The 15,033-nt window shown below is 46.0% G+C and overlaps 1 protein-coding gene across 4 annotated transcripts in view; it reads right to left on the reverse strand.

The window, feature by feature from the left end:
* Positions 1 to 15,033, reverse strand: part of zeb2b (zinc finger E-box binding homeobox 2b) — an 85,207-nt gene that overhangs the window by 8,173 nt on the left and 62,001 nt on the right. For 2 of the 4 annotated variants that reach the window (XM_085801539.1, XM_085801522.1), the window contains exons 3-7: positions 12,764 to 13,015; positions 7,579 to 7,647; positions 4,975 to 5,163; positions 3,770 to 3,984; positions 657 to 765 (exon numbers count right to left, since the gene is read on the reverse strand). In XM_085801539.1, the coding sequence (XP_085657665.1) occupies positions 657 to 765; positions 3,770 to 3,984; positions 4,975 to 5,163; positions 7,579 to 7,647; positions 12,764 to 13,015 (834 nt within the window). Of the gene's footprint in view, positions 1 to 656; positions 766 to 3,769; positions 3,985 to 4,974; positions 5,164 to 7,578; positions 7,648 to 12,763; positions 13,019 to 15,033 lie in introns of all 4 variants that reach the window. The other 2 variants (XM_085801530.1, XM_085801512.1) reach the window with 1 other exon arrangement.

Raw genomic sequence — 15,033 nt, forward strand, 5'->3', positions numbered from 1 at the left:
ACAATGAAAGTAAATTGAAACACACCAAAAGATGATACTGACTGTGCAGTAACAAACTGCCTCAGATTTACTACAGTAAATAGGAGTTTGGTGGAGAACATTAAGTCATTAGACACAAGAAAACAAGTGAGGAAGCTGCTGCAGAGGTGATAGAAAAACATAAATCAAGTTCAAGTGAACAGAAATGTTATTAAATCCTGGTTCACCTGTTTATTTCCTATACAGAACTGTAAGATAAGTGTTGCATGTGAAGTGTGACCTGTTGTTTTAAGTCATTAAATACAGGGGACTTCAAACTGCTGTGTGTTTTCTGCTGCTTTACACACATCGTTGTTGGAGCTAAATGGTTTCAGGTTGATCCAGATTAGCCTCTGGACCCAACGCTGCCTCGCCTAAGTTGTCCTGTTGATCAATGCATAACAAATAAACTGATAAATGAAGGAAACCTCTAATACACTTCACACACACATGCGTTTCTGAGCAAATATTGCACTTGGCACGTGAGATGTTTCTTAACACAGCACAGTTCAGTGTCCATTAACAGCAGGGAGGGTCCAAAATAAACCGAGAGGAATTTGTGCAGATTCATGGTCGTTCTTAAATCATGGTTATGAATATTCAGAGAGCAGGGCTGCAGCGTTCCTCTCTGCACTCACCACTGTGAATCCGGAGGTGTTCCTTCAGATGGTGCTTGTATTTGAAGGCCTTGCCACACTCGGTGCATTTGAACTTGCGGTTGCCGGCCGCTTGGTTGAGCAGTTGGTGCTGCGAGAGGAAGAGGGAGAGAGCGAGAGGGAGAGGGGGAGGGAGGGAAAAATAAAAAACATTGTCAGGGTGAGAGTTCAGTAAATAATCACAATTGGTCGGCATGACAACAAGCAACAAGCCGAACGGCTCCTGTGGCCAACGAAGCCTCCTGGCTTTCTGCTCCCACCTCCGTCGAGCGACTCCAGGCAGCGGCGGTGATAACACAGAGAATCACATAGTTTTTAATTTCCTGGCTCCTCAGCCAAAGGAGGCCTGCCTTTAGAATTTGGCAGCCCAGAAAATAGAATAAATGAAAAGAGAGAGAGAGAGTTTTTTTTTTTTTTTTTACGGCGTTTCCCCCTCATTACAACCACCGATCTGATCTACTTTTCAATTAATTTGGGGCCTAATCAGTCTGAGAGGTATTCACAATCACCCTGCATACCTGCATTCACACCATTTAAATTAGACTTTGTACTTTTTTCAGAGCAGCCTCAAATGTCCCTCAGTAATTGGGACCCTTTTTTTTTTTTAAAAAAAAGCTCAAATGTCTCTTTAATAATCTTAGGATACAGAACAGAGCGTATACACCCGGCCTTGATTCGCTGTTCAAAGGTAAACATCAGTTGCAATCCATCAAATTTGCAATTCAAACGAGGCCTGATCTCAAAAAAAAAAAAAAGAAAAAGAAAGAGGAAAAAAAACTAAATGTAATACCCAACAACAACAACAACAACAACAACAACACTGGGTGTAAACCTGGCTCGTCACTCACAAAACAATTAATTCCAAGAGGGAGGTGAGGACGTTAAACGGTTAGTAAAAAAAAAAGACACATTTTCTGTGAGCTTGCTGAGGGGAAAACAGCAACTCCCACCTCCCTGTTCAGCCTTGACAAATGCTGGGGTGTGTGCTGACTCTACCCACATTCCTGGGGAGACAGATGGTGGCGCGCAGGACACTGGGAGGACTGGGAGGAATTGTTCAAACAGCCCCAACCTTCAAAGATCAAGCAGGGAGAGTCGGGGGCCCCGCCAAGCGCCGGAGAGGGACCCCACTGCTCGTATGTTGCTGAGTTGCATAAACAAACAGCAACAGCTGCTTCGGTGCCCCCACCTCCACCACCACCAGCCCCTTACTTCCCCCCTGAGGACCCCTGCCCGGTAAAGTTTAGTCTCGCCACCACTGCTAATAAGACACAATCGCTCAGCGCTCTTAATTGTGAATGGCACCGGCAAAATGCTCCGTCTCTCCTTCATGGCTGGTTGTCAGTGTGAACGCCACCGCCGCTGATTGTGGGCGGGGACCCGGCTGCATGTTTGCATATGTATAACCTCTAATTAGTCATATTCCAGCTAAGTGCTTAAGAGGAGGAGGAGTATTAAGGCTTGTAAACATACGAGACTGAACAACACGGCGCATGATTACCTATCAGGACATTATTCTTTATGTTAATCTGATTGCTCCTCAGTTAGTTGTTAATTACCAAATGTACATTTTCATATAAACACGAGCTCGTTTAGACGCTCCGTGTCTTGATGAGCGAGTGATGGATTTTGTTTCTGGTTTGAAACAGTTTGAGCCAGGGCTGAAAAGACAAAGAGGAGAGCGCCACCTACAGAGAAACTAACAAAAGAAAAGAAAGAACAAATCGGAGGAGTGAGCCATCACCTCGAGGATTACCATTTAAACAGTCCGGCTAATTTACAAATCAAGATAACCGGCTTTGTGGAGGGACCCGCGGCACTTGTATAGGCGTCTTTGGCCAGCGAGTCGACTCTGGAGGAGGCAGGAGGCTGGTTGCATTGTAATATGAGGAGTGGGACAGCGGCTCAGTCGGCCGGCCCATCTGCTCACGTTTACACCCAGCTGGTAGATCAGGTGAAAGTGCTGGCTGCTGACATCTGATCAAATCAGCCACAGTCTGAGCCTGTCATCCTCGCTTCAGAGAGCACAACACCCACGACCTGGGACTGAACACCGCTAAGCATCAGGGTACATGACATCATCTGTGATTAGCTCAGTGGATGATACTGGAGATTACAAGGTTTTTGCTGAGAGAGAATTATTTTTTTTAATGATTTTTCTTATATTTTCAGTTGTCCTGTGTTGTGGTTTTGACCTTTTCCCTGGAGGGTTTTCAATTAATTCTTCTGATGGATGCCACGTTTCTCTGGACATCTAAATCACAAAGTTAGATTCATTATGTTCTGGAGATTAACTTGATAAAACGGTTGCATTTTTTAAACAAATCCTTTAGTTATAATCATCTGCACAGACTCCATCTACTTTAAAATTTACTGCTCCAATTTGAGTTCGCTGAGAAGTTATAATTATCCCCCGACGTGCAAAAACTCTGAGAGCGTGCATTTTTTTTTTTGCCACAATCTATCTCTACCCCACATCTTCAACTTAAAGCTGACAAGCGAGTTAAACAGCCGTGACTGCTGGATGTGTTTTCACCTCACAGGACTTTAAGGTGATTCATGCCAAGTGCCAGCAGATTCACATTATATTTCAGACATATAGGATATAAATCGCTCGAGAAAATTCAAGTATACACAGATGTTTATGCAGTGCATGAAATTAGAAGTGTAGAGGGGGGTGGGGTGGGAGGGTGGGGTGGAGTTTGATGGAGTGCTACGACTGCAGGCTGCACCAGAAGAACATTAAAGGCCAGGAGTGAAGTGAAGTTAAGGAGCTGATAAAAATTTCCAAATTGGAAATTAACACAATCATTCGATCGTGAACATGAGACTGGAAAATCATATCAGGGAGGGCCATCAAAAAACCATTTAGGGCCTCAATTAAAGTTATTACCATTAAAGGATCTGCATCTTCAAAATGCCATGAAAAATTAATAATGATTGCCAATCAGAAAAAATGATCTCTCTTCTCCGAGGGATCACAGCACATTAGAAATGAAATGAAATAAGAGGAGGAGGAAAAGTGGAGAGAGAGAGAGAGAGAGAGAGAGAGAAAGAAGGGATGACCAGGATAAAAACATGTAAAGTGGCCTCACCTGATCCCTGGCTGGCTTGTGTGTGGCCATATGCCTCTCCAGCTGAGTGCGGTAAGCAAACGTGTAGTTGCAGAGGGGGCAGGCGAAGTTCTCCTCGTTCTTCTCATGACGGTACTTGATGTGCTCCTTCAGCGATGTCAAGCGCTTGTAGCCCCGGTCGCAGTAGGGGCAGGTCAACAGTTGGGCGAAGGCATCTGGCGTTCCAGGTGGCAGGTCTGCACAGGAGACAGCGGGAGGAGGAGGAGGGAGGAGGGAGGGAGGGAGGGGGGAGGAGGAGGAGGAGGAGGAGGAGGAAGGGGAAGGGAAAGCGGGCCAAAAGGTCAGCGAATCAATGGCAGCTAACGGGCGGGCTGCCCAGAGTGGTATGGGAGTTATCTCTGCAATCTGCTCCACATGAGAGCCACAGTGTCAGGCTGGCATCCGCCGCACTACGACCTCCTCCCGACTCCTCACACACACACACAGACACTCACACACACACACAGACACTCACACACACTTGTGCAGCTTCGCTTACCGCACCCCACTCAGTCTCAGTTTCCTTGACATAGTAACAAACAGGCAAACGAGGGCGTATGTACACAAACACATGTACACATACGTACACAGAGTCACAAGTGGACAAACCCGTTGACACACATGTGGAATTCCTGCTGCTCCCTAATTGCTCCAAACTGCCTGCACTTTTTTACCGCCACTCTCGCTGACACGTTGATCATGTCTGAAGCATGAATCATGGATCATGAGCCCCCTCCGATCCAACCCCCCCCCACCTCGGCTCTTTTCCCTCCGGGGGAGCTTCGGAGGTGCACTATCTGATTTCAAGCCCCTGCCCAGCTGTTGCTTAAGACTGTAGGTAAACACCAAGGCATCCGGCGAATCTGTGGGACCAACAGCTGCCCAGTCGTGTCAGCGCTCTGAGCTGCTGCTCTGTCCAGACGCCCTCACTTCTCTTTTTTTAAGCCCTGCTGCTGTTACTGCAACGGCCCGGCTACAGGACGTCCACTTTACTGTCTCCACTTTCATCATTTAAAGTGAAAAAAGAGATAAAACTTGTCATTTCAACACATTCAGCAGTTTTGTTTTACAGCCTGCAGTAGCTCATGGTGGCTAACGTTAGCTAACGGGAGCCAACTGGGTGGTTTTGCTGACTTCCTGTGACCTTTGACCCCTCCCTCCCAGCCAGCCCAGGTCTGGATGCGTACCGTTCTCCTCCGGCCCGGTGGCCTCCGGCGTGCCCAGGCGGGACAGCTCCTCCGGGGCTTCTGGGTAGATGATGGCAGTGTCGCCGCGCTGCAGGTACTCGGCGATGCTCACCACGTGGCTGTCGCTGTCGTCCAGCTTCCGCTTGGAAAAGAAGTCCTCGAACTCTGAAGTGCAATCGACGCTCTTGACTGAGGAGAGAGAGAGGGAGAGAGACGGTGAGGGGGGAGACCAACAGAGAGGGAGGGAGAGAGGGAGAGAGAGGGGGAGGAATAAATTGGATTCATTTCTTCCCCAGAGAAATGTCTTACAGGAGGATATTGGGAACATCTTGGTAGAAATGCGATGAGGACAGCCACCCTAAAACATTACAGCCGTGCTTTGGGGAGAATACATCTAAATTACTGGGTTTGCTTGTCACGCCACGGCGGCTAAAATAAGACTTGTAACTTAATCCGGACAAAAGTCAAGAGATAAAGGCGCTACAGTACCATGAGCTGCTGGAGAACAACGTGTAAAAAAAAAAAAAGTAAAATAAAACTTCTCTGACCCAATTTACTCATGACATAAAATCAGATTTGAGTTAAAGACTGTGAAATAAAGAAAGGAAAAGCCCTCTCTTACATACATACATACATACATGCAGGAGGCTTAATCAGCAACAGAGCCACGTTGCTTTGTATCGACTTTCACATATAAGGTCAATCAAGAGACTGTGGCTTTTGTTGATTCCGTGTTGAACAGATTACCGGGGCCAAACCACAAACCAGCGCAAAAAAAGGGAGAAGGGTAGAGGGGAGAGAGAGAGAAAAAGAGAGAGAGAGAGAGAGAGAGAGGCATGCTTTGCCATAGCTGAGCAGAATGTATCTTAAGCCAGCCAAAGTGCTGAGGCCACACAATGCGTTTTCTCAAATTATTTCCCAGTCCCCTCTCTTCAGGGAAACTCTTAAGCTGCAGTGTGGAGATAGCTGCCTCCAAAAACAAACCGGAGCTAAAAGAAATCAGCAGCCTTCATTAGTCAAGGGGATGGCCGACTTTCAAAAATCACACACATACACACACACAGACACAAACACACACACTTTCGTACTCACACACACTTTCGTACTCACACACACACACTGTTTACATCCTAGAGATTCTGGAGGCTGTTTGGCTATGCTGAACCGAAAAAAAGCGAGTGAAGTCTCATCAGGCTTCATCCCCTGTTAATTAGGCTTTTAGACTGTGAGCCAAGGTGAGGTTTAAAGAGCGATTTGTTAGGCCGTGATGACTTTGCGGTCCAATTTGCGAAAGGTCAAGGTAGTAGATATTTGGTTGTCAAAAATGGCATCGAAATGTCATCGGTGCCAATGCATCGCTTTTGATAACCGTGATAGCATAATTCACAGCCATCTCATTAGGTGATTCTAAAGACAATTGTCAGAGACTCAGTGTTTTTCTTTTTTTAAGTGGTTATTTAAGATTGAGTGGTGATTGACCAGGGTGCGGCTCGGTGCAATCAGTTTCTGGACCTCAACCTAAAAACCATCATGGTCAAGGAATGTTGTTTATTTTATGTTTTTACTTTGCAGGCCATGCAACCTACCAGCCTCCTCTGTCAGCTCAATAAAATGACCTTTGCTTTTCTTTTTCACTCAAACTCTAAATGCAACGTGTTTCTTTAAAAGGAGAGAGGAGCGACTTTTCTCTCAGTGAGGGAGGAAATCACCTGGATCAAAGTGTGCTTTGGCACCAGGACGTGATCAAACTGCTCATGTCTTTAAATGAAATCACATGTGATCTGGTGGCAGGGAGCTTCCACCTCCGTGCAGCAGTATTGTTTCCAAAAAAAAGTCCTTTAAAGAAGTCAAAATGGAAAACATTTGTCGCGCAGAACGGAGGGGGGAAAGAAAAAGTGAAGAATAAAACACCAGGACGAGCGTAAAGTAAAAGTAATTAAAGCTGAAGGGAGGGTTTCTGAGGCAGGGCTGCATGGCGTTCTGTGGGGTGAGTCTGGTTTACCATAACAGCATCCGGGGCCAATTGTCAGGGTGGCCAGGATGATATCATGGAAGGAGAAGGGGTGTGTGGCGGCAAATCAGCTCTGGTGGCTTAATGAAAAATGGCAGGTATGGGTTTGGGACACAAACACACGCAAAGACTCAGTGAAAGGCTGAAAACAGCCACGTATAATCACAGGTTCTAAACATTAGACTCAGTGGAGCTGCCCATAAAGAGACAGGGATTTGCCTCAGTGGTGTCAGGAGTCTCCCTCTAATTACACCTCACAGTTTTCACATGTCATTGTTCTGTCCTTGTTATTTTAAAGAGGTGGTCGCCGACAACTTGGAGTCAGAACCCCCCAGAGGAGAGATAAATCTCCGGTGTCACACGGTGATGAATGGTTAAGAAAGCAGCAGAGATGTATTTCTGCTACATAACACAATGTGTTGTGTTTCTATGTTAATCCCTCTGACCATTCATTAGTCAAACTGGTCACAACCTGAGGCTGCCACTGAGGGAACAGGGACAGGAAGTCAAGTAGGAGGAATTTGCAAGTATATATATACTGTATATATAAAATTGTTTTTAAAAATCACATTTTACACCTCGAGTCGACTCACCTGTACCGTTTCCAACTGCCTGCAGAGTGGCGTCGGGCCCCAGGGTGTCGAAATCATCTTTTATTTCATCTGCACAGAGACAGAGGAGAAGAAGAAGAAAGAAGAGAAGACGGTGGGGTGAGTGAGAGAAGGGCGGGCGAGCACCTCGGTGTGCAAACCAACAAACACAGACAATGAGGCCTTTAAGAAGAAGAAGGTATAGAGAAAGCAATAAAGGCACCGCTGTGCATCGCAGCACGCCGCAGCTTTGTTGGGCATGCTTAATGAATGCTATCATCTGGGCCAGACAGTGACTTATTTACCTTTAACATGACAACAAGCGGTGGGGGAGGCGAAGAAAGCTTCAATCGCCAAACAGAGCGATTAAATACAACATGGAGCACATCCACCTGAGCAATCATAGAGCTCCAGCCAACACGCAGGCTGAGCTTATTACTCCCTGGCTGTGACGCCGCTGCAATCCTCTGCATGCAGGATCACGCTTGTTTTATCATATGTCATTTGGTGGATGCTTTTATCCGAAGCTGCCTGTGTGAGTATATTGTGAGCGCACACATTTTTTTGATTTGCCACAAACCCCTGGCAGAGAGTTAGCGCCTTGCTCCTGACTAAAAAGAATACAACCCTCAACCACAAATTAACAGTTTTAGTTGCACAAACATTTCTGAGGGGCAGAGCGGCTCTGCAGGCAGAAATAACCTCATTGGTCGGGGTAAACCTCAGGTGGGCGGAGCCAAAGAATTAATGTTTTGTTGTGAAGAGTGTCAAAAAGCTGAGGCCAAATGAAACAGTGAAAACAGGAGGCTATTATTCCAGAGATAATCCTGCAGGGTGGAGACCTCCAAGATTTAATAAATGTGACTTGTTAGATTCAGTTTTTTGGCTCCGCCCACTCCAACCATTCACATTTTTTATTTATCCCTGCTTCAGAGAGATGTTTGAATAACTAAAACCTCCAGGAGCCTCGGTTTGAACAGACCAGGTTCTTACTGCCAATCAGGATAATGGCAGCCAGTCTGTGCAGACGGGCAGATATTGTCCTGGCACAGGTGAGGGGCTGTAAATAAACGGTGGATTGACAGGCTCATAAACAACCCCCCCACCCCTCCTCTGACAAATTCATCGGTCCACGGTCGACAGGAGGACACTGACCGGACAATCAGCTTAAGGAGCCCGTGGTCCCTCCTTCCTGCCTCGTCCGTAAAAATTAAATCAAGGTGCTTCCGAGAACATGGGGGCTTTGTATTATAAAAAAAAGAACAAAAAACCTGCATTGTGCGCCTTACACGCATCTGTTCTTGCTCTGCTGCTCCTGCAAGGATGTTACAAGTGTTGCATTGTGAAGATTTTTTTTTTTCAGTGGTCCACAGCAGGATCTGATGTATCTGACTATCCCTTGGCTATTAAACCAGGATGAGCGCCTACATTGAGAAACCTGGCTGAGATATTACAGGAAAGGTGGTGGGTGTATTGTTGATAATAATGTTATCCTGCTTACATTACTCTACACAAAAGCCAGAAGCAAAAAGAATTTTTATTTTTAGTTGGAAACAATGGGCTTAATAGTTGTGGAATGCTTTCTGAGGCTCGCAATTCAGGGTTGTCTTGAAATTAAAGATTTGGCTTCTGCGGTGAAATGATAAATACCCCTGTCAATGGCTCCAGAGAATAATGACAGACTCTTCTGGACGGGTATGTCCTAGTTTAACTTTCCCCTTGCTGGGCTTTTTTTTTTTTTTTTTTTTCCTCCTCTGTTTTTTTTTTGTACATTTGATTGCACGTCTGCCAAACTGCATCAAAACCACAGGCGCAGTACGAGAAAATAAATGGGTTTTAAACAACATAAATTAAGCTATGACAAAACAAAACAGATAAAAAAAACCTCCACCACAGATTAAAATATACCCACAAGTATCAGATATCAGCGTGGATGAAATCCTCCTCCGTTCGCGCTGAACACGGTAAAAACTCCCTCACATTTCTGTGTCCTCGTAGGCACCGTGTTTGCTTTGGGTAATCAAATTTGGCTGCATAGTTTTAGTCTGACGCAAGGGGATGACCAGTGGGATTTACTGGCCCTCCACTCTCCCCTATTTACCTTGGACAACTTTTGTTATCTGTGGTCTGAAGGGAGGGACTGCAGCTTCCAGCAGGAGGTAGGCTAATACCACATACACCTCTCTGCTCTGGCCTCTGGCACACATACATGCATGCGTCCATGCCAGTCCTGAACTACATTCAAATGGGACAAAGTGTCATTGTGGTGAAACTGGGTGGCAGCAAGAAAAAGAGCCGAGTGTTGCTGCTGCAGCGCCTTGTTGATTTTACAGGAAGTGACCGATTTCACGGCTTTATCTCGTAGAAAAAGATCAAAAAATTTCACTTTATGAAAACAAAATGAAAAACAAGGAGAAAAAAAAGAGGGATTCGATTTCTTCTGGAGACATTTATGCCACAAATATGTGCCTATTCTTGGTCATGGAAAGCATTTTGGATGAAACTGTCCACTAAATGCTGGAAAACTGTGTTTTGTCAGCAGTAAATCACAGAGGACCTGAGGCGGTAAGGTACACACCTCCTTGAAGAGCGATGTTGAGGTCTGAGAGCCGACTCCGGACCCAGGAGGAGTCCAGAATACCTTGGCCAGACCGTAATTCCACCTATTTTCATAGCAGCTCTGATGCTGTTTATTTTGAAAACATTCCTACTTTTATGGCCGGTCACCGCAGTCGCAGGCGCTTTAAAGTTCTGCCTTTGTGCATTTAGCCTCATTCATCCTGAATCTGTCACGTCTGAGTAAAGAGTTTCACGCTCTCCAGATCTCCGATAGAAAAAACACGGTTTTGTTAAAACATGATTCTGATATTTTTAGACTGAAGTTGTCAGTCGAAGACATTGTGTGTCAGTGGTCCATCATTTCAGATACGAGCATTTTACAGCCAAAGAATAGCCGGTGAATTTTATTCTTGGCACAGTGAGAAGCATCAGAAACGCTGCACGTACTGAAAAAAATTTATAACACAAAAACCTGCTAAATGTGCACAGAAAACAAGAACCAGTGTTTTATCACAAACACGGGGCCCCGTTTGGCACAAATGTCATAAAAGAGAGAAAGATTTTGTGTTTTCGGAGGATGCGTCTCCGGGACGAGATGCTTCCACAGTCCAATGAACATGAGGAAAAAAAAAAAAGTGGGATTTCTGCAGCCTGTGATTACTGCAGAGTTCAGTAGAAATCCTCCCGACGCCCTCCACAAGAGTTTAAAAAAGGGCAAAGGCAGCACGCAGGTGATTTATTTGAAAATGTCTGTCAGTGATAATGATGTCATACTTTCCAGCACATCGTGTCCAGCCTCACTGTGGGATGAAGGAATGTCAAGGACAACGCCAGACACAAGACTCTGATTGTGCCCGGGAATCAGAAGAGACTCCGTGATAAACTTTTTTTCCCCCCTCCTTCTCCCTTTTACTTGCAGTAATTATGCTTCAGAAAATCATTTAGGCTGTGCAGCACGATGCGTAAAGAATGAAATCTGAGTGTGTTTTTGTTTTACAGCAGCAGTTTTGGGTCTTTTCCTGCAGCTTGTGAAGACCTACAGTCGCACACACTTCCAGGACCTGTGTAAAAACTCTTGATAGAGCAGTGACGACCAAATCAGTGCGATTAGGAAGGAGGGAGGGTGCTAACTTATCTCAGGCCTAAGTTATGTGCTGAGGTATCACTGTAGACACTTAGGCACCGGGGAAGAAAAAAAAAAAAAAACACACACACACAGGCTGGGAAACACAGCACCCGCAAGATTGGGAAAGAGACTCCCAAATGCTCTAATGAACTTGACTTGCTCTCTGAAATATGTCAGACACTTTATCACACAAGAAGCATATTATCTGGGAATTGCAACATAGTTGAATTACAGACATTATGGCACCGCGGGTCTTTATCAAATAAACAATTACCGTATGCAACGACAGCTTGTTTATCCTTTATCTTGATATATTTACCAAACTGTCTTTTCTTTCTTCCCCCCGCTTAAGGAGCCAGTGTTATTTAGGAGAAGCAAATGTTGATACCCACCAAGTTTTTTTTTCCATCCCTAATAAATGTGCAATTTTCCCCCATATTAAAATTTAAGACTGCTGAATGTTCCCCCGTTTTTCGGCACCGTGCACAGCTAGTTCATTAGCAGAAATGAATAGCGAAGCCCAGCTCATTTAAATGGGCTGTCTTACATGACTTCTCGCCGTACTCTGTTCCTGTCACATGCTTCCAAGAATCATTGACTCTTATTATACATGTAAATGGCTATCATAAAAATAAAAATTTCATTTAAGATTGTTAATGACTTTTTGCAGCAGTCTGGCTTCCTTTAATGATTATACCCTGCCCCCTAATTAAAAGTATTTATCTTTCAAGCATCCGTGACTGGAGCCCCCTGCAATCGGAGTTGTTCAACAAAAGACGATCAGTCAGTCAAGTTGGAGAAGGTATCACCTGCCTGGGATTAAGCAGCTTGTAAAGGGGGGGTTTGTCACATGGCGTCAGTGACTGCTGGGGGGTTGAGATGCCATAAACACACATACAGTTTGACTGTGCCTCCCTCCTCCTGTACAATCTGGAGACTGAAACAATGAATCATATCAGCCGCACTCTCACCTCCTCGTGCTTTTCATTTCCTGCAGCTCACAGGCTTTTTTTCTTTTTGTGAGGTTATACATTACTGTAAATATTTTTTGTTGTTTGGCTCAGAGCAGGACTTTTCTCTAAGCATGAACCAAATGGTCTCTGTCGCCCGCAGAGAAACTGTTTATCATGTCTGTCTGCTGAGGGAGCATCATCAGGGCTTCACCATCAGACCTGGCTCAAGTCGTGTTTGCAAAACGCTTCGAGGGGTTTGTTTAAGTCTACTCGGGCACCAGATGGGTGGGGTTTACGGCATAAGACGACACCGCGAGTGGCAGGATGTGCACACAGTCACCATGGAGTGTCTGAGAGTCAGCTTAGTGGTAGTTCCTGTGATTGACAGCTCACCTGAATCCCTCATATCTGGTAAAGCAGATAGAACAAAAGCTAGAAGTGTTTTTTGAGTTGTTGGTTTTTTTGGAGCCTGATCTGAGAGAGATATTCAAAAATAAAGTTTGATCAGATACTCATCTAACATATACAGTATCATGACAAAGACACTCACCAGTACCGTCCACTGAGGCACTCAGCATGTCGTTGTCAGGCCAGATGTGCTCCACGCCGCTGTCCCTCATCTCGTCGTCCTCCTCCTCCTTGGTCAGCAGGCCGTGGCTCTCGGCGTGGGGCGAGGCCTCCGGGTTGGTGAGGCTGGCCGGGCTGCCGGTGCCGTTGATCAGAGGGTCTTCCTCGGACACGGGCAGCTTGTCCTCCTCCTCGGTCTCTGAGCCGGTCTCCACCACGTTCTCATAGTTGAGAGCTGCAACACACAAAGGGAGGACGAATGTGGTCAGAACAGAGGCTTAGAGGAGGAAGAATGCAGCGTATGTGTGATACAGGATGAGATGTGTCTTTGTGAACATGTTGTCGTTAAACTGTAAACATGAATGACAGAGGAATGTGAGGAGGATTTGCGACTTGTTTTGGAAATGGAGGTGTATATTCCCACATTAAAAAGGTCACCCCACATCACAGCAAGGCGTAGGCACTTCTTCTATTTCTTTTCTTTTTTTTTTGTGGGTTACACCCCAATTACAGCATCCGCGTCTGGAATTTGTGACTGAACCACAGCGGTGGGCAGACAGCTGTCGAGGCGATGCGAGCCAAAATAGCCACTAATTTTCAGTCCTGCTCACATGCCTGGGATGCCAACGAGCTGCACCTTTCAGGACGGCTCTGCTGCGCCGCATACCCGTCACGTTTGAGATGCACCGCATAACACATGCAATATTACAAATGTCGCTGCTGTGCATACAAAAGGCTTAACCTATAGTCATTTAGATTATTCAGCGTGCGTACCCCTCGGATGTCTTTGCATTTGCATTGCCAGTGAACCATGAACATAAATATAAATGTTTCCTAACATATGAGAATATAGGAACACGGCGGGGCCTCCGGGCCCATTGACTGCACACATTCAGGGAGCTACGCTGACATACATACCACACACACACCCACACACACACTCACACACTCAAAACTCAGCATCAGCAGAGCACGCCTGGTTCCACAACACTCAGGTCCCAGACATATGCCTGCTTCTCCCTAAAATAGCCGGCCTGTAAATAAGGGCTGTGAACTCAATCAAAGGTGGCTCGCGTGCAAATTAGTCACCGCGATCGGCAGCCATCGGCCGCAGCGTAAATCGTGGCAGAGGAGGACGTCAGAGGACTTATTGGGGGAGTGCAGATGGAGCACTAGGCGAGCCAGAAGCATGGCATGGGGACACACCTCATTGGCAGCTTGTACAAGAATGTTCTGCGGTGAGAGCCAATCATGGGAGGGCCCCGAGTCAGAGTCACCATAGTGAAGGTGGAGGCTTTTTTTAACGTGCTTCAGTTGAATTTATGTTTCTGAGTCATAAAAAAAAAAAGCTGCAGCGAGGCCGTAAGTCAGCAGAGTCTTTAGAGAGAATCAACAGATTTATATCTAATAGCTTTGACATTCAACGTCTCCTTTTAATAATAGTGTAAAATATGTTAAGTTGCGACCCTGGAGGAAATCAACAGGCTTCATTCAGGTTGTTTTTGGCTAAAATCACAGCCCATCTGAGGCCTGAGAGAGTCTCTGCCTCTTGAACTTTTCCCAGAGCAGAGTGTCGACTAGTTCACGCATGACATTTCTGAAGACATTATACATATGAAAAGATAATCCTCCCCACATCTCCTCCTAACACGTCTCCGTACGATTGACTGGTCTGCACTTGCCTTCAGCGAACAACTGCACAACAGGTGCAAATTAAAATGAAAACAGGGCTTTCAAATGTGGGAGGGGAGGCGAAGGAGGGGGAGGCCGAGGGGGTGGCAGGCAGGCAGGCAGGAGTGGGGGAGGAGGGTGGGAGTGCGGTGACCTGCCTCGAATACCAATCGACGGAGGAAACAAAACCTTTTCAAGAGGTGTGATCACAAGGGTTTAGGCAAGTTCAGACTCAGTAATGCTCCTTGGAGATGACAAAAAAGGCAACGCAGGCTGGAGACCCACGAGTGGAGAGAGACGTTGGGATTCCTGGGTGGTCTGCATCCACCTTGGTCCGGCTGATATTGGGCCTTTTATTGATCTGTCGCTCTTGTGACAGAGAGACGTTTACCTGATTAACCCCAGACGTCTTAAACCAGCCAATCATCTCTGAGAAACTATGAAAAAAAAGATCATTTTGGAGGCTCCGTGCCCCTGCAACCCCGAGGTTTTGAACTTTCCTCAGCAATGTGCCATCGGCTCTGTGCAGCCCCCCAACTTCCAGAGGAGGGGGCGGCAGCGCGGGGCCGCTAGAACAAAGGG

Source organism: Trachurus japonicus, chromosome 2 (assembly GCF_045865225.1).
Source record: "Trachurus japonicus isolate A0001 chromosome 2, Traja_1.0".
Lineage (NCBI taxonomy): Eukaryota > Metazoa > Chordata > Actinopteri > Carangiformes > Carangidae > Trachurus > Trachurus japonicus.